Raw genomic sequence first — 25,493 nt, 5'->3', positions numbered from 1 at the left:
CATAGGCCTGTTCTTGTTTATGATCTTTGGACCAGAATAGAAGATATGACTTTGTAAATAAAATTACAACAGCTAATGGTCACAAGGCTCAAACCGTTTATGTCTAACCTCATTTCCCCTTATCAAAGCGCTTTTATCAAAGGAAGGCAAATTCAGGATAACATCATCATTGTTCAGGAAGCTTTCCATCACATCAAGAAAAATTCCCCAAGAAGCAAGGATCAAGTTATCATCAAGCTTGACATGAATAAAGCCTATGATAGACTTGAGTGGGGCTTTCTTGAGAAAGTCCTTGGGATAATGGGTTTTTGCTCAGAATGGATCAAACTGGTAATGGCTTTGGTTAAGAGTGTAACATACAGGTATAAAGTTAATGGTGTAATTGGGGACAAACTGAAACCGGAGAGGGGGCTGAGACAGGGGGATCCCCTATCCCCCTATCTGTTCATCATGGCTATGGAGGTCCTATCCCATCTCTTCACTAACAGTGTACAATCCGGAGTGTTGCAAGGATTCCAAATGGCCCCACAATGCCCTACTTTAACCCATCTGCTCTTTGCAGATGATGCGATTCTGTTTGCACAGGCTAAGGACGCTGATCTTTATGAGATGAAGAGGATCCTCAATGTATTTTCAAAAGCTTCGGGACAGCGTATAAACATCCAGAAATCAGGGCTAATGGGGAGCAGGTTCATGCCGAGAAACAAGAAGGATCATCTTGCAAGTATTCTGGGCATCCAAGTTTGGGACAAGCCTGATATGTATCTTGGGCTCCCAGCAGATTGGGGACGATCAAAAATTAACTCTCTTCAATGGATCAAGGATAGGGTTCTGAACAAAGTCCAAGGCTGGAGGGGCAACCTTCTTAATCAAGCCGGTAAGGAAGTGTTGATTAAAGCGGTTCTTCAAGCTATCCCCGCTTATGCTATGTCTATTCTTAAATTCCCTAAGACCTTTTGCAGCCAAATCTGTGCTAAGATTGCTCAATTTTGGTGGAGAGGCAAAAAGGTGAGAGGGATTTCACTGGAGGAAGTGGGAGGTCCTTACGTATAGGAAGGTCGAGGGGGGAATGGGGTTCAAAGACTTTGAGAGCATGAATCAAGCCCTGCTAGGGAAACAAGCGTGGAGGATTATACAGGAGCCTGAGGCATTATGGGTCCAGATTTTAAAAGGTTTGTATTTCCCGACCAAGAGCTTTGTAGAAGTGAGAAAGAAAAGGCAGTCGTCCTGGGTGTGGGCCAGCATTCTTAATGGGAGAGATTTAATCCTGGAGCATGGTCAGTGGGTTCTAGGAGATGGTAATACAGTGGAGATCACGGGCCACAAATGGGTAACTTCTAACACTTTTATTCAGGGAGGTCCCACTGGAGTGAAGGTGAAAGAAATCATTAACAGGGACAGTGGTAATTGGGACATTCAGAAAGTGAGAGCTTTGTTTCCAAGCACAGAGGTGGGTAAGGTTATCCAAACCCCCTTCCGGCTCACAGAAGGACTTGATGAATTGATTTGGCCCTACAGACCATCTGGGAGCTATGAAGTCAAATCAGGCTACAGATGCTCTTTTGATGCCAAGAACCCGTTTGAGAGAAGAGCCTCTAACTCTGAAGGCCCCTCGAGCCTTTTGTGGAAGACAATTTGGGGGGCATGTCTTCCCCACAAAGTCAAAAATTTTCTCTGGAAGTTGTGCCACAATGCCATCCCGCTTAAGAGAAATCTAAGAAGAAGAAGGTGCTCCATTGATAGCCGTTGTCCTGTTTGTGAAGGGGATGATGAGGATCTGGAGCACTGTTTCTTCAAGTGCCACTGGACAAGACCAGTATGGTTTGGGGGGTTGCTGCAAATAAACATTTCAGGATCGGCTACAAACTTCTTCACACGCTGGTTTGAAAACAGGATCCAGGAGCTTTCTCACTTGGGGGAGCGTACGGAGGCTGCCATTGCTTATGTGGGTTACACCCTTTGGGAGATCTGGAAGATGAGGAATGAGCAATGTTTTAGGGGACACAAACCTAATCCCTTCACGTGCATAAAGAAAATCAATCTGGCACATGCAGAAACAACAAAGTCAGGGAATGCCACACATGTTGCTAAGGGGAATGGCTTGAGGATTAAGAGAAAGCACACATGGAGGAAACCCCCAAGAGGATATGTCAAGTGCAACACTGATGCAGCTATGAATTTGCAAAATAACAGAGCCATGGGAAGCTGTTTGATCAGAGATGAAAAATGGGATGTTACCTTCGGATCTACCAAGCTCTACTACACATCTAAGCCACTCTTGGCTGAGGCCCTTGCACTAAGAGAAGCTGCCCTCTCTGCTGCAAACATGAATTGGACAAATATCCTTTTTGAGTCTGACAATCAGCAATTGATCGAAGCCTGTCTGAGAAGGAAACAAGTGGGCTTAATCAAGAATATTGTCCAGGACATTCTAGCTTGGAAAGAATCTTTCCTCAACTAGGGTTTCACTTGGACAGGAAGAGATGGAAATTTTAGTGCTCACACAATTGCTCACCTTGCCCTTCATGGAAATCTTCCTTCTCAATGGCTTTGGAATCCTCCCCCAGATCTAAGAAGAGCTTTAGTCAAAGACAAACAAGATTCACAGGGTTATTTGACTAGGCACGACCCTCCTGGGAACTTGAGCAACAGTTGGAATGGGAACTCCTTTGCCTTTCAACCGCCTTAGACAGCTTGTGAGACGTTTGGAGAGGTTTTTGTGTTCTGTGGTGCTTCCAGGTTGAATCTAGAGGCCTTCCTTCTTTTTGTTTTGGCTTGCTCCCTTGTTGGTATAGGACAAGCAGTTATGGGGAAGGCTGTTAGATTCTTTTACCCCAACCACTCTTTTCCCGCTAGGGGACCACCATTATGGTTTCTTTTCTCCTCTCCAAACTTGTCCTTTAGTTCAGCGTTCGACTACTTGCTGGCATTGCCATGTACAATTTGCTTTATTTTTAGGCTTTGTGGGATCAGCTTGTATGTACTCGGGCCAGGCCCGTTTTTCAATATATCTTCTTTCATTGACCAAAAAAAAAAAAGAAGATATGATGGATTTGACTTAACAGAGGGATATTAGGATACGATGGAAGTCTTAAAATACATGCATATTAATAGATACATGCATATGGGTTGGGAAGGTCTAGGGATCAATTCATGGTGGGAGGAATTTTACTTTTCGATGTACCAAAAAAATACTCTAGATATGCTTCGCCTAATTTAATATGAATCTACATATTGTGAATTAAGAAAATATTCTGATCGACCCAAAAGACACATTAAAATTGCAGCTTGCCTAAAGGTCGAAAGACACAATAAAATTGCAGCTTGCCTATAGGTCTTGCGACCGAGTGACTACCATAAAGTAAAAATGAGATGACTTAGTGAAATAGCACCTTGTCCTAATTAAGACCGATATGTCAGACATTGACTCTTTACTAACAATTACATGAGGTTGCTCAAGAGCAACCACGATTTTGAAGACCTTCCACTGAGCTTCCTAAAGACCTACAGAGCCTATAAATTAAGGTTCAATCATTCATTAACCTAGGCATTACTCATTATATGCAAACGTAGAATTCTTCTCTGATTGAGATTCTCTCTTTTAATTGGGCCCGATCCTAGATATAGATCTTCTAGAATTGTAGTTGGTTTTGACAAGATGGGGGCGGTACTTACAAAGACACTTTAACGCTCAAGTTAGATAGAAACTCAAAGTCTTAGAAGAACAATGGGTTAACAAAGTGAATAATGTTTATGTAAATAAACAACTAAACATGTACCTAGATATATGGGGATAGTGTTGTATTTGAGGAACTGGGCCTTAATTTATGAAGTTTCAGTAAAGAGCTTATGAGATAATAGTTACTTTTGAGTAATTTTCTTATTTATTGATCATGCCGGTTGCATTCCGCTCGACTAACTTATGGACTTGATGGTCCTTGTTCAGTAAACTAACATGATGTTCACTCAATTGTGAGATCTTTGACTGATTAAGACACTATTGGGTTTTGTGGTCATTTGGGTTGACCTAAACATTACTAAAGTCGTACACCATTGTAAATTAACATCTTCTCATAATTTGACTATGATTTTGTTATGTTTAATAAATAAATAAATAGAAATAGTTTACCAACAAGTAATTGATTCCAGTGATATACATAAGCGTACTGTCTGTAAGAAAAGAAAAACTTTTACAGTTTCTAACTCTATCAAAATTGTCTCCTGTAGAAAAGTATTTGTGATGAAGAAGCTAGCATGATTTAAATGTGTCCTTACTTGAGTTGAAGTTTCGCCTGATATATACCAACTTTGGTAATGGTATATATCCTTTTAGTCATGCACTTGCTCTTGAATTGGTTCTTTCTAGTTTGTAATGTCTAAAGCACGTGTGGCATACAGGTATGTGGTATATATGTGAAAGATGCAACATAGCCATTGTGTGTTTGGATTAGCGTTAGCAGAATTGGATCTGGCCAGAATTGAATCTGGAAGAATTGGATCTGGTAAACGTGAGTTTGAGTGACGTGATTTATGTTTGGATACATTTATCAGGAATTGGATCTGATAGACTTGAATTGGATCTGTAAAAGGGTGAGGGGACAATTGGATCAGCATTGATGCTGAAGCAACAAATTGTTGTGTTAGGATGGATCCAATTCTGGGGTCAGAATTGGATCAGCATTTAGCATCCAAACATCAATGGAGATTGGAAAATCACGTTTGAGGTCTTTAAACGTGGATCAGGCCTGATCCAACGTGCATCCAAACACACCCGTAGTCACTTATTCTTTAACTTGTTAATTTTAGGTATATATCCATTATCCAATAACACAGATGCAATGTAAGATAAGGACGGTCACTACTTGCCGCCCCAACTTTAACTCACAAATTCTCCGCGTGATTTCTTTTCTGTAACGATGCTTCATTCATAATTTCTTCGTATCTTATTTGTAATTCGTATATTTTAGAAGCTTTTCTTATACTTTTACCTAAATTATTTAAAATATATATGATACGTTTCATTTATTTTTCCAAATTTATTCTTAATAGTTAGCAAGTCATAATATTTGTTGGGGGAACATGCAACTATTTCTCAAATGAGTAATGACATATGTCAAAGACAAAAAATTACATGATTTTGTTTTTTTGGGAGTTTCGAAATTAAAATACAACAAGAAAAATAGCAAAAGAATACAAAACTAATTTCAAAAAAAATGAAGACAAAACTAATTACCCTTTCTGAAAGATGGAGAACATCCGTAAGAGAAAGCATATTTCCTTGCTTTTAGTGGTAATACACGACCTTGATTGCCTTGTTTGCACGACAAAGCTGCATTGACACGACAAAAGTATACCCACAAAAAACACTCTGATACTCAACTCAGTAAGATAGAAACCATGAGAGACCGAAAGAACTACATATTCAATTCACATTTAGGAGAACATTTGGTGTTGTCTATCAAAAAGTTCAACCTTAAATCATGTTGCAATGGAAAAGTTACGATGTCAACGAGTTAAATTAAATATTTTTAAACTCAAAATTAGTTATGATATGATAAATTGATAGATTTTAATTTTTTTACATCGGAAAAATAAGTTATACTCATCTGCGATTTATCTTTAGACCTTCCTCTCCCCAACTCATACGTCACCCAGCTCTAACTATTTGATGAGCTATCATTTGGGGATTGGTATGTAGATTCTAATTTGAAGAATGTGTAAATTTCTTGTACATTATAAGTAAATAATAATTGAACTCTTTTTTTTATAATTATGTTAAAATAATTAAGAGTGATGGAACGCTACTTTTAGCAGTTTGGGAAGCACCATCGCAAGGGTTTATGAAGCTGAATGTGGATGGAAGATACTGCCAGAATAGTAATCATTTGGGAGGTGGTGGTTTGTTGCGGGATAGCGACGAAACCTGGGCTGGTGGATTTATTTCTCAAACACAGATGGGGAGTGCTTTGCTCGCGGAAGCTTTAGCATTGCGGGATGGGTTGATGTTCGCCTGGGATCGTGGCTACAGATTGGTCCTATGTGAAACAGACTGTTGAATGCTTGAGGAGGTGTTACAGGATGAGGACCGTGTGAGGCTGCATTCACATGCTACTATTTTGCTCGAAATCAAAAGTTTGTTCGCCAGGGATTGGACTATCAAGCTAGCTTGGATCAGTCGTGAAGCCAATTTTCCAGCTGATTATCTAGCAAGACAAGGAAGCTCTGCTCCAGAGCCTGGATTTCGAGTAGTGGAGAATCCCTCCCCAGAGCTTGATCTGTTCCTGTTGAAGGACAAGCTAGTTGTGCCTTAGTTTCTTTTGTTTTGTTGTTTGTTTTCCGATGTAAAAAGAAAAAATTAATAGTACACATGCAGAAATAAAATATTAGAATTATATTTAGAAATTTTACATTCAAAAAAATTATTTAGAAATTTCATTTATTTTTGTTGATGAAAAAAATTGGATATATTCATTGCTTTGGTCCATATGTGGTCACCATGTCCCGCAACTTTTGGAAATCCGTGATGCATATCATTCAAAGAATATTTATTAAATAAGCTTTATTATAAAATATCTATTTAAATAATTCAAACGGAATTTCATTATTTTTAAAAAATGGGATTGTCAAATAAGGTATGACAGTTACCTCCACCCTAATTGATCAATAAAATTATTTACAACTATAAATAAAATAATAAAATTTAATCGATTTATTTTAAATGACATTCATCAACCTAAGACATACTAGATTATTTAACAACAGTAAATGGTCTGTCAAAAATAAACAACACTAAATGGACTCCATATGTTGAATTGACTAATTTGACACATTTATTGGAAAAAACAGGACAAAGAGGAGGACAAGTGAAAGGAAAAGATTGAATAGTAGTATAATAATCATGGGCCTACGCCGACTATATATAAATGCTGTGTATGTGTAGCATTGAGTTCGCACATTTCAGAGAGAAACAAAAAAAGCACGAGAGAATCAGATAGAGAGAGAGCTATGGAAGATGGCAGGGTGGATGAGGAGTACACAGAAGATGGAACTGTGAATCTAAAAGGAAAACCTGTTCTTAGATCCAAAACTGGTGGTTGGAAAGCTTGCTCCTTTGTTGTTGGTATGTATATATATAACCCATCTCTCTCTCTTTCTCAAAGAGTTTAATTTGCTCTGAAATGTTGGAGGTTCTTCTCTTTGAGTTTTGTTCTCTTCAAAGATTTTATTGCTTGCTCCATTTTTCATCACCTTCGTCCGCACTTAGCACATATATATTCATTCACTATTAATATAATTCAATTTTAAATAAGAGTGATTCAGTTAAATTATATATTAATTAATGAACTTTAAAAATGTTTTAAATAACAAAATATTTAGATTTTTTTACAAATCAAGAAAAATTCATTAAAAAAGTAAAAAGGGTACCGTAATTCATCTACAAGACTAACCTGTCAAACATAATATAGGTTGCGTTGACACCAATCAACAAATTAAAGAAATTAAAACTTCTACACCTAAGTCAAGACAAAACTTTGGTCTTAATCTCTAGAACAAAAGAAATACATAAATAACCATTTCTGAAAATAAAAAACATTACATATATACCCATCATACCATATAGCTGTCAAAACCTTTCTTAAAAAACTTGTCATATAATTAAGAGTCCGACAAAAAGATTGTGAATGGAGCCATGGAGGGAGTTTTTTTTTTTTTTTGATAAGCTGGATAGTATATATTGAATGAAGTACAAGGGGTACTTCAACCCAAAATAATTATACCCAAAATAATATATATATATTTAAAAAAACAATAAACAACATTTTGTAAAAGCAAGGTTGTTTTTGCAATGTGAATGGTGAGAAAGAAAGAGATTTTGTTTGATGTTCGACTCGCGAATGCTACCAAGTGTGTTTATGACATTACAACATTATAGAGCATCATTATTGTACCTCTAACACCGAGTTAGAGTATCGTTGAACACTAATGACAACCATGTCCAATGTTAGTTCTTAGTTTTTAGCACTATTCATGTGGGTCCGTATTGTCACATGTGCTCAAGAACCTCTATGTAAATTTTGCTTCAATAATGAGTTTTTAGTTCTTAGCATTATTCATCTGGTCCCACAATATCATTATATTAATATTTTTATTTTCATATAATTTTGATTTAAATTTAAATGCTAATTCAATGCTTAAATTAAATGAATGAGAGAGAACAAAATTAATTTTTTATGCTAAGAACTAAAAAAAGTAAAACTTCTTATATAAGAGCATGTCCAACGCAAGGTTCTAAGTTCTTATTTTTGAGTTAAAAACAGTTCTTAACCGCTGAAGGGGATGACGTGAAGTTCTTAATTCTTAAAAATAAGAACTAGGTTCTTAGAGCATCTCGAATGCTAGTTCTTGGAACTATTCATGTGGGTCCGTATTGCCACATGTGCTTAAGCAAATTTTTGCAGATTTTGCTCCAACCATGAGTTCTTAGTTCTTAGCACTATTCATTCAGTCCCACAGTACTATTATATGTATATTGTTTTCCATATTATTTTGATTTAAATTTAAATGCTAATTCAATACTTAAATTAAATGAATGAGAGAGAGAAAAGTTAATTTTTTATGCTAAGAACTCAAAAAGTAAAACTTCTTATAGAAGGACCTAGTTCTTATTTTTAAGAACTAAGAACTTTACGTCATCCCCTCCCGCGGTTAAGAACTCAGTTCTTAATTAAAAAATAAGAACTAAGAACCTTGCATTGGAGATGCTCTTAGAGAAAGCGTCATTAATATTGACGCGAAACTAGTTTTATGAATATATTTGTAAATTTATTTTATATGACATGATTTAATTTTTTTTTTGTTACAAATGACATGATTTGTTGGTACATCAGAAATATAAATTGCACCATTTAAGGATTAAACCCTGGACCTCCCTTACCCAACTCATATGTCATCTAACTCTTACCACATAAGTTATAATCTAAACAACTAGATTCCGGTTAGTAAAAAGTTAATAATGATATGAAATATTAAAATCACTTTGATATGATAAAAATTTAAAGTGGTCTAGTAGTTAAATTGGCCTTTTCAATTTCATTTATCATAATTAATCGCACTTTCTCTCTTTATCTACATCATTACTACCTCTGTTCTTATACATCTGTCTAGGAAGAGAAAATTCACACAAATTAAGAAAAACAATTAATTGTGTTGATTTTCATAAAAATATTATTTGTTTTCCTATTTCACCCTTTAGAATGTATTTTATCTTTCTTCATTTATTGTTTCTATAAGAGCATTTCTTGGAAAAACATCAATTGAAGCCCTCTTGAAACTCTAAGTTGACAGATATATAGGAACAAACAATTTTTTTTCTTCAAAGTGTACAGTTAATAAGGAACGGAGATAGTAATTAGCGGCGTTTATGCATAATGTGGCTCGCTGCAATGTCAAAACTACAATAAAGATCTCCCATATAATGTCATAAACACATTGACAAAAACAACCTTACTTTTATGAAATAATTTTTTTTTATTATATTTATTTATTTATTTATTTGGTAATTTTTTTAAAATATTGTTTAAAAAACAAGTACTGTCTAGCTATTACCCCAATTATTTATAGGATATATTTTACACCAAATTAGGATTGGTCTTTTACAAGGGGTTCGGCTAGTGGCAAGCAAGTTATCACTAATTCTTAAGGGTGATGATACAAGTTCCATTTCCGAGAAATACATTTGATGAGAGAGACAACTACAATTTTTTTAGCAGATGAGTACATCTTTGTTTGGTACTCTTCGTAAAAAGAAAAGAAGAAACAGGAAACCCGAGCTAAGTTTCACTAGGAGACACCAATGACATCAACCAACAACAACAAACTCATCCTCGCCAACAACTGCACAATAGTAACAAGCGCATGATCCTATTGCGCACCATATTTAGCCAAGAAATCAGCACAAGCATTCTTCTCCTGGAGATCGAGTGTGATACAGATTAACCTGCCAAGCACGACCCAAAAGATCTTTGATATCCCAAATGAGGGAAGCATACAAGCGCCTCAGATAGGGATCCGAGCTCACAAGATTCACAACAGCAAGAGAATCGAACTGACATTCCACTACACAAGCTCCACGGTCCCAAGCCAACCGCAAACCATGATAGATTGCAAGCAATTCTTGATGCAAGATGTTTGGATCATCCCAAAACCCATAAAAGCCACCAAACCAATTTCCCTCACCGCTACAAAAATATCCTCCATACCCACCTCTTCTGGGATTCTCCCTCACACTGCCATTAACATTGATAACAAAGCTATTAGCATCACGAGGAAGCCACTTGACCAACCTTGGGGATGACGGAAGGCCACTAGGGGCATCGCGAGCCTTGACAACAATATTGGAAGCTACTGTATGGAGATTTACATGGTTGTTTTCCATATAGAAAGTGCACCTTGCACGCCAAACCCACCACATAATAGCTGCTGATAATAGGTTAGAATTCACAAGTAAACCACGAAGCCAAGCACGACAATCCTGGAGACGAAAGAGAGGACCTATTATAGCGAAACCCATGCGATTTCAGATCCTCGAAGCCATGGCACAGTCTCGAAGGTAGTGCAAAGCGGTTTCATCTCCATTGTTACACAAAATGCATACAACCAACGCCGCCATTCCCCTTCGAAAACGACAACCATTCGTCGGAAGTGCACCTTGCGCGCACAGCCAGCCAAACTAAGAGCACACAGTTCGGGGGAGCTTTCTAGCGCCAAATCCAGAGCCAATATGAAGGAATACCAGTACCAACAGGGTCATTTGACATGCGCTGATTGATAAGCGATGTGTACCTCGTCGCCGTCGAGTACGCACCGGTAATATGGCCAATCCATCGAACTCCATCCGGAACCTGGGAATTTAACCTCACTGGAAAATCGTTGATAGTGGCAAGCCCTCTAGGAGATTGTGTACCATCAGCAGAAGGCTCGCAGGAAAAGTGGAAATTTGGTGTTCAAACTTGACCTTGAGAAGGCTTATGATCGGGTTGACTAGCGTTTCTTGAAGGAGACTTTGCTAGCCTTTGGGTTTCATATTATTTTTTCATACTTGAATTCGCAATATTCTTCCCATCAAGTGTGAATCATCTCTACGTTACCACGATTTCCTCAATGGAAGTTATCTATCAATCTGGGTTTGAGCATCAACTTTGATATTAGGCACCATTGTATCATTAGAAGGGGTAACATTTTTGAGAATTCAAGTGTCAGTAAACAAAAGTCTCACGTTTCAAAATAAAAGGATTTGAACAATATATTAGTAAAACAAACTCATATATCATATCCACTCAATGTGGTGTCCTTCACTAGTTTAGTTTGCTCTTTGTGTATGTATGAAGATATGTCCATGCCCTTCATGACACAATAAATTGTAATTTGAATTTTCCAAAATAAAGACAATGAATTGCATCACATAACATGGCCTTTACTATGTACCAAAAAAAAAAGGGAAATCAGGTGTGCTCGTGTATTTTATAATTGGACCAATTTTAAAGGGAAAAATCATACGATTTAATCTCATCAGTTTTGTTATTATATCATCTAATGGATTTTTCTCTAGATTCAAATCTGATCTGATTTGATCCAATTTATAGTGGGTTTGGATTGAATTACATTTTATTGTTTTAATTTAACTTTTTTTCTTTAAGATGATAGTATATAAATCTTAAAATTATATAATAATAAATACAACGATAAATAATTTATAACATCAATATAACATTCATAAGTTATATCATAGCAATATATTTAAAAACTATGATAATATTTGTTTATTTTAATGCATATTAAATAATTATTTCGAACTTTATTTATTCAAAAATATTTTAATAAATAAGCACGTGTCATATAATAAATATAAACACATAAAGATATAAATATATATGTATTCATGATATGATACATGTATAAATAAAATTATCTATTTACAAATAAATAATATTTAATTTGGATTGAATTTATTCGGTTTTGAAAATTAAATCTGAAATTCTTGAAGATTTCAGTTTTCATCAATTTGTTATGCTTTTAGCTTAATTGGATTTCAATTTTTTGGATTGATGAACACATATGAAAATGGATAACTCATGCAATTGCCTAAATAAACACTTGAACAACTTCAATCTTTTTTTTTTACATTGAAAAGATAAATTACACCCTCTAGAAATTGATACATATTTCTTACCACATGAACAACCCTCTTTTGATATGTATAGAAATCTTACTCAAAATTGAATTGCGGTTTATGAATACATTGCAGTGTATGAGGTATTTGAAAGAATGGCATATTATGGAATATCATCAAATTTGATCCTTTATCTGACAAAGAAGCTTCACCAAGGCACTGTGGCTTCTGCAAACAATGTGACCAACTGGGTTGGGACAATTTGGATCACTCCCATATTAGGCGCCTACGTTGCCGACGCTTACCTTGGCCGCTATTGGACTTTTGTCATTGCCTCCACCATCTATCTCTCTGTAAGCTAGTCTTTCCATATTTTAGCATTACTTAATTTTACTAAGTCTTTTCCAAAGTGTTCAAGTAATTAACTGAAAATATAAGAGATGAAGTGATGAACGACTATGTTAACTGAACTTGATTAAAATATTGCTTGAGCTGAATTATTTCCGTTTGCAAACATTGCAACTCACATACGTACAAAAACCACAGTAAGTGGATGATTCTTTCAACTTTTTGAATGAAGAGTTCTCTACGACGATTGCTACTGACAGTAGTAGCTATCTGTGGACCAATAATACACTAATCCACGCATTTGAATATTAGTGATACAAGACAAAAGAAATCTTGAAGCACTACATCATCGTGTGGAACTTTTCCTTAGCTTTCAGGATGAATCAATAATCGAAGTTGTGACATTTAATAATATTAAATATTAATACTTAATAGATTAAAAGATAGATGAGAATATTCACTTTGAAGACAGATAAGTAGCTTGTGTTTATGTACAATATAAAATGTTTTTGATATCGTATATGTAGATGTTGCTGTAGTTAAATTATTGATTAAATCTAATAATATAAACATTATAATTTATAAGGATAAGCTCAATTGAGGTTTTGTTACACACTAACTTTGACTAATGTTGATATAAAGATTAGTCAAAGTGTGGAGTGTTGACCCCGTGACAGTGTCTCTATGAAGGTAGTAGGAAAGTGTCCTAGTCTAGCTAGTTCCGGTCCCAATAGCGTGGGATTCTTTTCATACATATGATTTGCTATTGGGCCCCTGTTTTCGTGGTTGGATTTTGCTGGCTATGGTTTTCATTTGTCAAGGTCAACATACAGGCTAGCTAGCATGTTTGTGTAAGTTTGAAGGTATAAACACCACCCAAAGTCCATGATTATCAAGTTCAAGATAAGGACATGGTGTGATTGCGGGGCCAGTAGGATGAGGAAGAATAACAAGTTGTAGGGAAGATCTAATTTCAAGAACATGATACATAAATATACAAATAGTGTGCAGACATTTAACTTATATTTTATGTTTCTCTTTTTACATAATGTTAATTATCTCTTATTTTCATTTCTCACACCTAGCTAGTGTTTGCATATCTAAATATATTTGGATAGTTTTTAGTTAGATGCTCCTATTTTCACTCTTGCACACTTGGTAGTAAATTAGTTCCTTCACCAGGATTCGAACCCTAGCCCTTCACCCTGCAAATCCCTTCAAAGGAGGGTGATGAGGAGAGAGGCAGAGCAGGAAAGGGGCGACAAGCAAGGTGAAAGGTGGCAGACCAAGGAGAGGGGCGAAGGAAGGTGAAAGAGTGAAAATAGGGTTTCGGTAAGATGGGGTAGAGAGAGGCTTATAAGGAAGCCTCGAAGGAGAAGTCTACGACTATTAGTGTCGGGGCTAACTTTCCCACCCACAAAGTGGGTCGTACACATGTGGATCAAACCAGTGAATGTAGCATCGGTCTATAACCGCCGCAAGTTGTTGTCGGGTAGATGTTACGTTGGTCGTGACTTTAGCGTATGTTACAACTGACGCTAAATGATGCAATGGCGACACTAATTAGTTTCGATCAAGCCGACACAACTTTTAGTGAGGGTTCTTTTTTTTTTCCTTTTCTATTGTTTGGGAATCAAATTTAACATCAGTGTCATGGCCGACACTAAATTTGGACATTAAGTCAACCCATTCTTGTAGTGTTTGAAGGGTTTTGAAATTTATCCAAACTATTACCTCTTTCTTAAAAACTCTCAAACAAGATAAGAGCTTCTCATAAGCCTCCCATTTTCCTTTCCTCCACTCCAAAATCAAACTCTGCAAACAAAGCCTTAGGGAAGAGATAATTTGGCAAGTCAAGAATTGGAATCCACTCCTATGCTCTATTTAGTAGAAATATTCTAAATAAAGCTTAATATTTAGGGTTCTTTAAATGACTCTAGGTAAAGTTTGAGTTTAATCACTTTAATTCAAGATACTTCAATGATATTTAAGATAAATAAAAAAATATAAATTTTTCAGTTCACTTATCTTAAATGTTATTACTCTACCTAGCATTATGGTGATTTAACCCGAACTTTTCCTAGCGTGATTTATACAATGTCTTATATTGGAGTTATTGAGTTTCCTCTGTAATTTTTGTTCTTTTGGCATCTATATACCTTCTTTTCTATATGTATATAAAAGAAATTGTAAATTCTCTTCATAATGTAGATCTAGTTATCTTGAACCGTGTAAAGTTGATTTTATCACTGGAATTTTATCATGTATCATGTGTGATAGACTTTTGGACAGGAAATTTAGTGTTTACTGTTTGGTAAGAATTGTCATGTTAATTCTTTGGCATTGTTCGATTGTTTAATTTCATCTATGGTGGCATTGGCAGGGCATGTCTCTGCTTACTCTAGCAGTGTCCCTTCCAAGCCTAAAACCACCTCAATGCTTAGAAACAGACGTCACAAAATGCAAACCAGCCTCAACACTTCAGCTAGCAGTGTTCTATGGCGCACTATACACACTAGCAGTTGGAACAGGTGGAACCAAGCCCAACATCTCCACCATTGGAGCAGACCAGTTTGATGACTTCCACCCTAAAGAGAAGTCACACAAGCTCTCCTTCTTCAATTGGTGGATGTTCAGCATCTTCTTTGGGACCCTCTTTGCAAACACTGTTTTGGTGTATATCCAAGATAATGTGGGTTGGACTCTTGGCTATGCTCTTCCAACTCTAGGCCTTGCTGTGTCAATCTTGATATTCTTGGCAGGGACACCTTTCTATAGGCACAAGTTGCGTGCTGGGAGCACCTTCACTAGAATGGCTATGGTCATAGTGGCTGCTTTCAAGAAATGGAAAGTGGATGTCCCTCGTGATCCTAAAGAACTGTATGAGCTTGATGTGGATGAGTATGCAAAGAAAGGGAGTTACAGAATTGAGTCCACTCCAACATTGAGGTATAAAAACATCTATCTTACTTCCTCCTCCATTTGATGAACATAGTTCGCCTGAATTGAAATCTTTTCTCACCAAATTGTGTTTCATATTCTTTGTGTCATTGATAAAATATTTTCATGATGATTAAAAATCACTATAAATTTGTGACCGCCCTACTCATGTCTTTTTTTATTGGCATGTTAAAATTTTATTAGTGGAACAAAAAATTAAGCACTATTTGGGAACAGAAAATCTTGATCCAGTTTTACAATGCAATTGCCGGATCAAAGTTTTTTGTCCCAATTTCTTATCGTACAAATGAGATTTTGTCATCTTAGTTTGTAACCGACCCATTCATGTTGGTTGTGAATTTGGATCCTCTGCTGCTCCTTGCAGCGGGAAAATGACAAGTGTTTCAATTTTTTGTCGAATTCAACTTTTCACTAATCAATTATATCCATTTAATGTAAGAATCAAGGATCAAGAATTTGGATCAGGGAGCTGTATAGAAAATAGTTGCAGCGGATCCACGTTGGTTGTTTTAAGTGACATGTCAAAATTTTATTGGTGGGACGTGAGGCATGAAAATGGTACAGAAGATTTTCATCCACAATTGTAATGTGCTGACAAATTGAAACATATGTATGTAGGTTCCTTGACAAGGCATGTGTGAAAACAGGTTCTACTAGTCCTTGGATGTTATGCAGTGTTACACAAGTAGAGGAAACAAAGCAAATGCTGAGAATGGTCCCAATCTTGGTTGCTACATTTGTTCCTAGTACAATGATAGCTCAGATAAACACTCTCTTTGTAAAGCAAGGAACTACTCTTGACAGACACATAGGAAGCTTCAAAATCCCCCCAGCAAGTTTAGGTGCATTTGTTACTGTGTCCTTGCTTGTCTGTGTTGTGCTCTATGACCGTTTCTTTGTCAATATTATGAAAAAGTTCACCAAGAATCCTAGAGGGATTACCCTTCTTCAAAGAATGGGAATTGGCATGGTAATCCACATAGTGGTTATGATCACTGCATCTGTGACTGAAAGTTATCGACTTCGAGTCGCGAAAGATCATGGGGTAGTTGAGAGCGGAGGACAAGTTCCTATAAGCATTTTCATTTTGCTTCCTCAGTTCATACTTATGGGAACTGCTGATGCTTTCTTAGAGGTTGCGAAAATCGAGTTTTTCTATGATCAGGCACCAGAGACCATGAAGAGTATTGGGACTTCATATTCCACAACTACCATAGCCCTTGGCAATTTCATCAGTTCATTTCTTCTCTCAACAGTTTCGCGCGTCACTCGGGAACATGGCAGCAGAGGGTGGATTTTGAACAATCTGAATGAGTCTCACCTTGATTACTACTACGCGTTTTTTGCGGTGCTCAACTTCCTGAACTTCATCTTCTTCTTGGTTGTTTCGAGGTTCTATGTGTATAAGGCTGAAGTTTCTGATTCCATAGAAGTGCTTGCTAAAGAACTGAAGGAAAAGACAGTGTCAAACTATGTAATACCAAGGGATTAGTGGACTAGGTAGATATATCTATATTTGAAGAAGATTAAGATCCAAAAATTCCACTACTGCTATAGGTACACTTTGGATAGCCAAAGAGCTAGATGTGTGAAAATGTGTGTGCAAGTGCAACCTTGGGATGGTTTTGTTAATTGGAGGTCACTTCAGAAGAGAATCTAATCAAGATAGAGTTATCGGGAGGATCATTTTTCCTTATCCTGTGCAACCTTTGAGAAAAGTCACCAGCACCACAAAATAACATCTTCTCTTAAATCTATTTTGTTATAAGTATCCTTGTATTTAGAGTGAGTTAAATTATGAACTGTATAGTGTGTTCTGATTAGATTTGCTATAGAAAGTAAAACTTCTAGAGATGTACTTTTTTTTTTCTTTTTGAAAAGACTTCTAGAGATGTACTTGACCCAACCTTCATTTAGATGACATGTTACTTAAATGAAATTCAAGTGAAATTTTAGATGTAAACGATAGAATTTTAGGAAAAACTAAAACTAGAAAAAAACTATTCTTTTTTTTTTAATTGTTAAATTGATGTTGCAATTTTGACCTGGGTGTGGTGAAGGTCAAAGATCTCTTAAGAGTGCGACTCCTAGAAATTGAACTCTTAATCTAAGGGTTCAAACAATCACTTTACTACTGCGACCGACACCTGTTGGATGGATAAACTATTCTTTTATCATTTTAATAAATAAAGTTTTGTTTTAATTAAATCAATTCCTAAAGTTTGTGACTACGAATATGGGTGGCTACATATTAGGGGTTTATGGTCTATATCATACAAAAACCAAATCTATTTGCTTAAATTAGATTAAGACTTTTTAAGCTCCATTATTTGGTAAGAACATACCACTTCACTTCAGAAGGTTGTGTGTTCAATTTTCACTACCGATATTTAGGTTGTGTTGGTTGACGATCTGTAAGTACCTCTGTAAGCGACATGTGCTCTCGGAGGCATGTCCTGCCCGTGGTGGTGACCGCAACCAAACTCACCTAATCTTTTATGCATAGGAAAAAAAATATTAAGACTTTTTTAAACTTTATTTTTGCTAAAAAAAGTGTTTTTTTGTGTTCACATTCTTTTGACCTTTTGTTTTTGTGAAACTATCTGTACAAAAATATGGTCTCTCTAGGCTCCAGCCCAGGCCCAGGCCCAGAAAACTTAAAACTGACAGAACAGTTCCAAATTACCAGCACCTAACTGCATCTGGGATTTCGCTTCGTTCTCCATTTTTTTCTCACTTGTGATTTCCATTCAACCAACAACAACACATTCATTAATTACTGCTTTAGCACTTGTCACAGTGTGCATGTCACTTTTGTTCATTTTCACCAAAAACACCCTTTGCAAACATTCTAATTAAGCCCTCGCCATCACCTAATTCATTCTCATACATTTGTAAATAAATCTATGACTCACTTGATTTGAAGTTAGGATATCTGCTCCAAATTTGGATAGTCACACCGAATTCTACAACATTTATCATTATCAATGGGTCACTGATATGTGTGCTGCCAGGAATACCAACTTCTTATAGAACCTGCTGGTACTCAAATTATTTTATCTGTGATGATTTGATATTTTTACTCTATGATTTTGTTTATATAAAGTACAGTGAACGTTAATTTGAAAATGTAATAGACAGGTGTTTCCATTTTAAATCATAAACAAGAAAGAAGCTATATATGGATTTCTGGGAGCTCTTTGTTACTGCATTGATGCCTATTCTTAAGGTGCTCTTGGTTACGGCTGTTGGGGCATTTCTTGCATTGGATCGCTTTGAAGTACTAGGGGAGAAAGAAAGGAGGCACTTGAATACAGTATGTTTCAATTCACCCCCCCCCCCCTTCTCTCTTTAATAGTTAAACTAACTTTTATGATGTTGTACAATCATTATTCAATAGATAGTATACCCGACGAGTGCCAGTCGGTGGTCGTAGTGGTTAAAAGTGATTGTTTGAAACCCTAGATCAAGAATTCGATCATTAGGAGTTGGATTCTTGTAGAGAACTTTGGCCTTCACCGCACCTGAGTTGACTTAAGAGAGCAATTAAGTACAACAATATTAGAAGGTTTGTTTTTTTTATAGGCAAATGTTAGTTGTTAGCAATATTAGATAGTTTGTTACCTTTAATGATTAAATAATATAGTGTAACCCTAATCTGTGTTTAGTTGTCTGCTTTATATTTCCTGTAATAAGAATTAAGAGAAGGATAATAGTCATGTTATGCTGTATAGATATAGATATTCAGATACAATAAGATACTTGTCCAGCAGTGAAATGTCACAAACACACAAAAAATTGTCATGAGTCATGTAGTATTTGCGCCATAACATATCTATCATGAATTCATGATCCTAAAAAAGGTTGGAGTCAAAAGCATATCTATTGTGATAAATGAAGCTAATTTTTCCATGATGTACATCAAGCCAATATTATGGTGTGAACAAATAATCATTCTTGCCTTTGTTCTCACCTCTTTTGCCCCTTGATGTATTTTCATTTGGTGACTTTGAAACTAACTTGAGGCTCCCCTTTTCAACAGATTGTATATTTTGTCTTCAGTCCAGCTCTTGTTTGCAGCAACTTGGCCAAAAGCATAACATTTAAAAGCATGCTTTCACTGTATGTTTGGTTCTCTCCACTCTGCATTTTCTAAATTTTTAATTTCCCTTTTCATTTTTGACATTTATTATCTTTTCCTACAAGTTAGTTTGGTGAAAGTTTTCATAAATCATATAGGTGGTTCATGCCGTTAAATATTCTTCTCACATTTGTCATTGGGACAGCACTTGGATGGTTGCTGGTAAAAATAACTAGAGCTCCTCATGATATGCAAGGCCTTGTGTTGGGGTGCTGCTCTGCAGGTAGGTTTACTTACCGAGTCTGAAAAAGGGCAGTCTGGTGCATTAAAGCTTCTGCTATGTGCAGGGTCCGAGGAAGAGTCTGACCATGTGATCTATTGTAAACAGCATTACCTTGCTTTTAACTCCAGAGGTTATTTCCAGGACTTAAACCTGTGACCGCAGTCACATAACAGTAGCTTCTTACAATTGCGCCAAGGCTCCCCTTTAATGACCTATGCAGCTATGCTAAAAATCTGAGACTGAAAATGTTTTTCTATTTATAATTTGCATTTGATATTCACAGGGAATCTGGGGAGTTTGGTTTTCATTATAGTTCTTGCTGTCTGTAAAGAAAGAAACAGTCCTTTTGGAGCTGGTGATGTTTGTTACAAGAATGGCCTAGCATATGCTTCTCTCTCAATGGCAGTATGACCTATTATTTATATTTTGGAAATTTCGACATTATATGGCTATTTAGACAGTTATATTGTAACCAAAAACAGACAGTAATATGCTCATCATAGAGGAAATGGAGAAATTCTTAACCATATTTCTCATCTCTCACTTTTTTTTTCCTTTTACAGATAGGAGCCATTTTCTTATGGTCATATGTGTACAACATCGTCCGAGTATACTCATGCAGTTATGATGTAGTGGAAGTCAATAACAATTGTACTGTAGGATATCCTGTTTCTCAACCAGAAATGAAACCTGAAAACCCTTCAAAATGTTCCCAAGGAACCTTAGTCACAGCTGTGGGTAGCTCCAAGACCAATGCTAATGTGAATCAACTTGAAATTGAGTGCACAGTGCCTGAAGGGGAAGCAAAGGTTGTTCTATATATATATTCTAAGATAATTAACATTATGTGCATCTTTCTGCATTATGTGTATTTTTAACCCTTAAGGATCTGTCATCAGTGGAGTCACCAATTGTTTCCTCTTCCTAATTCAAGGTTACAATAAAAAAAATTCTATTGAATTGGAAGATTGAGGTTTTGTAATTGGTATTAAGTTGTGTAAAATATTTGTGATAAACATGAAAATAAGTGCGAGATGATTCATGCACTGTGATATTTGCAAGCTATTTGCATCTGGAGAAAAAATGATATCAGGGATAATATGTTCAAACTGCAATGAGATTACTGTATATACTCCTAGCTCATTTACACTATCTTTAGAGAGTGTGAGCACTTCTCCTTAGTGAACTACTAGAATATTTTATCATAGTTATAATCTTACATTTTTCCAGAGTTTTACAGGTGAAAATTGGGCAGAGAAGATTATGAAACGAATAAAAGCATCGTCAGAAAAGGTCCAACTGAAGGCATTCTTAGCACCATCAACCATCGGATCGGTATCCCATCCCTTCTCTTCGTTATAGTTTTAATTGATCCTCAAAACAGTAAAAGAGAGGGTATAATATTTATAATGAAGGAAACAAGTTACATAAACAAATGAATGGTGCACAGAAAGGAGCTCATTTCTTCAATTCTAATCAATAATGTTTAAAAGCATTTCTAATCTAACAGAGGAAAATTTTGGTTAATTGAGGAGTTTTCTCTTCATTAATGATTTGCAAAACTAGATTATTTGCAATCTCATGACTAGCTTAGCTTCTCTTTTCCTGCTACACATGCCAGGTTGTTGGTTTAATTATTGGAACTGTCCCTGAACTCCGAAGGGCACTAATTGGTGATAATGCTCCTCTTCGCGTTGTGCAAGACTCTGCATCCATGCTCGGGTAACTAGACTTTGGCATCTTGATGATGATGATGGCTAAATCTATTTTTCTTGTATTCACAACTAGACTAAGACATAGAGGTTACTTCTAATGATGATTAACAATGATATTAATCTGGTTGATATTATTGACACCAAAAAGACTTGTTAGCACATTTAGGCCTGACCGCCTGAATTTTCAGTCAACTTTATATGTTTAATATTTTTTTTCCTGGTTTGCAGTGATGCAGCAATTCCATCTATCACCTTGATTGTTGGGGCAAATCTTCTTAATGGTAGTAATGACTCGAATAAAAAAATTTCATTTGTTTCATTAACTTGAGTAAATTTGATATGGTAAGTAGTTGTGTCTATAATGAGTTTAATGACAGATAGGCGAAAATTTTCAGGTTTGAAGAAGTCAAGCATGCCGCTTAGACTCATTGTTGGGATCCTTGTGGTCAGATATGTAGCATTGCCAATGTTAGGTGTTGTGATTGTTAAAGCTTCAGTGCATTTTGGCTTTGTCCACCATGATCCGTTATATCAGTTTGTGTTACTTCTTCAATTTGCACTCCCACCTGCAATAAACATAGGTTAGTATATACTAGTTCCAGAAGAGTTCTAATCTTTAGTACTATCTATTGTGGGATTTTAAAGAAACGGCATGAAAAACTGATAGATTCTGTCATCCTAAAAGTTTTGATTTCTGGAAGATTTGATATCCTCTGCAATTTTTGGCTCCATATTTATGATCTTCCATGCTTGAACAGAATATATTAAGCTGAAAACATTTGAAGGGAATCACAATAGTTTTTTTAACATGAACAATCGATGTTATTACTCCCTTTTTAGCTGCTAATAAGAATTGAGCTACCTCTTGTTTTACAAACTCTTCTCAAAATTATACTAGTTTTTATGTATGATCCAGGTACAATTACTCAATTATTTGGAGTTGGTAAGAGTGAATGCTCAGTCATTCTGCTTGCAACTTATGGCTGCGCCTCAGTTTCGCTCACTCTATGGTGCTCATTCTTCATGTGGCTAGTACTATAGTTGTCTTGCTATCCTTTTGTGATGTCTCAAATCTATCTTGTTAGAGCAACTTATGGCTGCACCTTAGTTAGAAAAAAAAAATATAGGACAGAGAGAAGGTATGTAGATTCCAAGGATTTGCTATATGTACAAGTAGAGAAAAGCATTTATGCTCTGTATCAACATAAAAGTGAAAATGAGAGGTTAAAATGGGAGAAAAGAATATAAGTGAAAAATTTGGCGATTTTTAAGTTGTTTGGATTGAGAGTATAATAAAAAAAACAATAAAAGGAAAACTAAGAGTAATGAAAATAAGTGCAATATATAATTATTCAAATAATTCATATATCTCTTTTTTCGTACATAGTAATTTTTTTTTGAAACAAGTACATAGTAAATTAACATATATTGTTTTTTTAACGAAGCATAACCATCTAGACGGTTTTTTTTTTTTTGCTACTTTGCTCTCCATCATGGGGGACGCGAGTGATGGCCGGAATGAGATTCAGATGGAGGACTCAGAGCTTGCGCAGGAGCCTATGAAACAGACAGAGGCGCCACCGATACGTAAGCCCACGTTTAAGGAGAAAGTGTTGGGAGTCAAGCCAGTTTTGATTCCGGAGGAAGTGGATTTGCTGGAGACTGGGGTGATGAAGATGGATCTCGTGGAAGGCAATCGGCTATTCCCGTCTTTTGACATGGATGACACTGCGTATAAGTCTATTTTCCATCCGTTTGAAGATTGTTTGGTGATTAAGCTCTTGGGAAAGAAGATTGGCTACCGAACTCTGTGTGAGAGATTGAAGTCCCTATGGAAACTGCATGGTAGTTTTGAAGTCATTGAGGTTCATAATGGGTATTTCTTTGTGAAATTTGATTCACAAGAGGATAAGGTGAAGGTTCTCACTGGAGCGCCATGGATGATCTTTGATCATTACTTATCAGTGAAACCGTGGACGTCGGACTTTGTGGCGGCGGACTCTAAGATTAATACGACGGCTGTATGGATTCGTATACCTGGGCTCGGACTACAGTTCTATCATAGGAAGATATTGATGACGCTGGCCAAGGGTGTGGGGAAGCCAATCAAGGTTGATATGAACACTGTCGATATGCATAAGGGTCGCTTTGCTCGCGTGTGCGTAGAGATTGACTTGAGTGAACCGGTGGTGGGAATGATTCGATTGCGTGGTACTTGGTATAAAGTGGAATACGAAGGCCTGCATTTGTTGTGTGGAGCTTGTGGCTGTTATGGCCACTTAACTCGCAACTGCTCGGCGTCGCCGGTGCAAACTCAGCCTAAGCAACAGGCTGAAGGGGTTCCTAACGCGGCGGTGGCTGTAACAGTTACTGAGGTGATGACGGCGCAGGTTGACACGCCAGCGGGGCAGTCACAGGGGTGTGAAACCCCTAATTTGCAATCAGCCGAGATTCAAGGGAATAATAATGTTCCTGAGAAATGCCCGGACTCAGCACATGGAGAGTGGCTGAAAGTGGAAAGAAAAAGAAACAAACCTAAGAAAGTGGCACCAAGTAAGGAGGAATATTTCCAGTTCACTGGGAAAGGAAACAAATCCAAAGCTGCAGGGAATACATTGGGGGTTAGCAAAAAAGGTGGCAATAATATCTCCAATGATTTGCCAACTGCTAGTAATAAGGAGTATTCCTATTCTAGTGGTTCAGTACAATACCGTAAACGTCCTCGGAATGCAAAGCCGCAGACATTAGGAAACAATGGAACTGGGCATGGAGAGAATAACATGCATGTAGGTTTGATGAATGATGGTGGAATTCAAGCCAAGCAGATGAGTCAGCAGCAAGGCCAGACGAGGAAATTAATTTTTCCACAAGGGACCCCGTTGAGTGGTGCAACCAGTAGTGGGCATGGAGGGTTGCCGCCGGTGGGTAAGACCAGACCCGATAATGGGGAAGCTCCTGGAGCTCAGCTTTTGGGCAATGCTTCTATGGAACGCAGAACCTTTGACAACATAGTCTTGCCAAAGGATGTTATCTTTAAAGATCATGGTGGAGCATGATAGCCATGCTCTGGCACTTCTCCTCAAATTGTTTCCCATGTTAGGTTTTGAGGATTTTACAGTGTTCATGTGGAACATAAGAGGAGCGATGAATGCTAACTCTAAATTAGCATTGAAGGAATTTATTCGTCGATCCAAACCGGATGTCTTGATCCTTGTGGAGACGCATTGTCAGTTTCGCCATTCAGAATTGTTTTGAAGGACGAATGGCTATTCTTTGGCTTGTCTTGAGGAGGCTCGTGGGCAAAGTGGAGGAATATGGGTTATGGTAAACCAGGGCAGCAAAGTATCTCTACAGTGTGTATGTTCACATTCTCAGGCTATTACTTTCAGGTGCACGATAGGAGCGTATTCTTGGACTTGCACAGCTGTGTATGCGAGTCCAATACCGGGGAGGCGCATAGAACTTTGGGATCATTTACAGCAGTTGAGAACTAGCATCACTGATCCATGGATGGTGGTGGGCGATTTTAATGAGATACTACTTCCGTCAGAAGTTAGAGGAGGAGCGTTTCATCATAATCGAGCCATGCAATTCGCTGCTGTTCTGGAAGCTTGTAATTTAGTGGATTTGGAAGCAAAAGGAGGATTCTTTACTTGGCATAGAAAAGAGCATGGGTATCTAAAAATCTCCAAGCGTTTGGATAGAGCTGTGGGTGACATTGAGTGGCGACATGCTTTCCCGGAGGGTTATGTTGAGGTACTCACTCGGATGTACTCAGATCACAATCCGATTCTTGTTCACTGTGATGCATGTTCGTCAATACCCCATGAGCGTCCATTTCGGTTTCTCGCAGCGTGGACAGCTCATGACCAGTACAAGGAAGTTGTGTCGAATGCTTGGAGGTCTCCAGGGGGCAATATCCAGGCAAAGCTTTAC

The 25,493-nt window shown here is 37.0% G+C and overlaps 3 protein-coding genes across 4 annotated transcripts; all 3 read left to right on the top strand.

Moving 5' to 3' along the window:
- Positions 1-6,866: 6,866 nt before the first annotated feature.
- On the top strand, positions 6,867-17,441 carry LOC130717859 (protein NRT1/ PTR FAMILY 5.2-like). The gene is made up of 4 exons (XM_057568238.1): positions 6,867-7,120; positions 12,305-12,522; positions 14,901-15,466; positions 16,097-17,441. Exons 1-4 carry the CDS (start codon positions 7,006-7,008, stop codon positions 16,968-16,970), a joined length of 1,773 nt encoding a protein of 590 aa, XP_057424221.1. The 5' UTR covers positions 6,867-7,005; the 3' UTR covers positions 16,971-17,441.
- Positions 17,442-18,184: 743 nt separating this feature from the next.
- Positions 18,185-22,813, top strand: LOC130718700 (protein PIN-LIKES 3-like). Of its 2 annotated transcripts, none has more exons than XM_057569330.1 (11): positions 18,185-18,520; positions 18,620-18,794; positions 19,521-19,600; positions 19,718-19,842; positions 20,126-20,247; positions 20,406-20,651; positions 21,073-21,177; positions 21,464-21,564; positions 21,786-21,838; positions 21,953-22,138; positions 22,474-22,813. In XM_057569330.1, the coding sequence occupies exons 2-11, from the start codon at positions 18,660-18,662 to the stop codon at positions 22,596-22,598; spliced, it is 1,278 nt and encodes a 425-aa protein (XP_057425313.1). In that variant the 5' UTR covers positions 18,185-18,520; positions 18,620-18,659; the 3' UTR covers positions 22,599-22,813. The 2 variants fall into 2 exon arrangements, with proteins under 2 accessions (XP_057425313.1, XP_057425312.1); XM_057569329.1 differs by having other exon boundaries at positions 18,616-18,794.
- A 237-nt stretch (positions 22,814-23,050) lies between these two features.
- LOC130719669 (uncharacterized) lies at positions 23,051-24,613 on the top strand. The gene has a single exon (XM_057570279.1). It carries the CDS (start codon positions 23,051-23,053, stop codon positions 24,611-24,613), a length of 1,563 nt encoding a protein of 520 aa, XP_057426262.1.
- The last annotated feature ends 880 nt before the right edge of the window (positions 24,614-25,493 follow it).

This window comes from Lotus japonicus, chromosome 5, assembly GCF_012489685.1.
Source record: "Lotus japonicus ecotype B-129 chromosome 5, LjGifu_v1.2".
NCBI classification, from domain to species: Eukaryota; Viridiplantae; Streptophyta; class Magnoliopsida; order Fabales; family Fabaceae; genus Lotus; species Lotus japonicus.
This window is presented reverse-complemented; position numbering and strand designations above follow the sequence as displayed.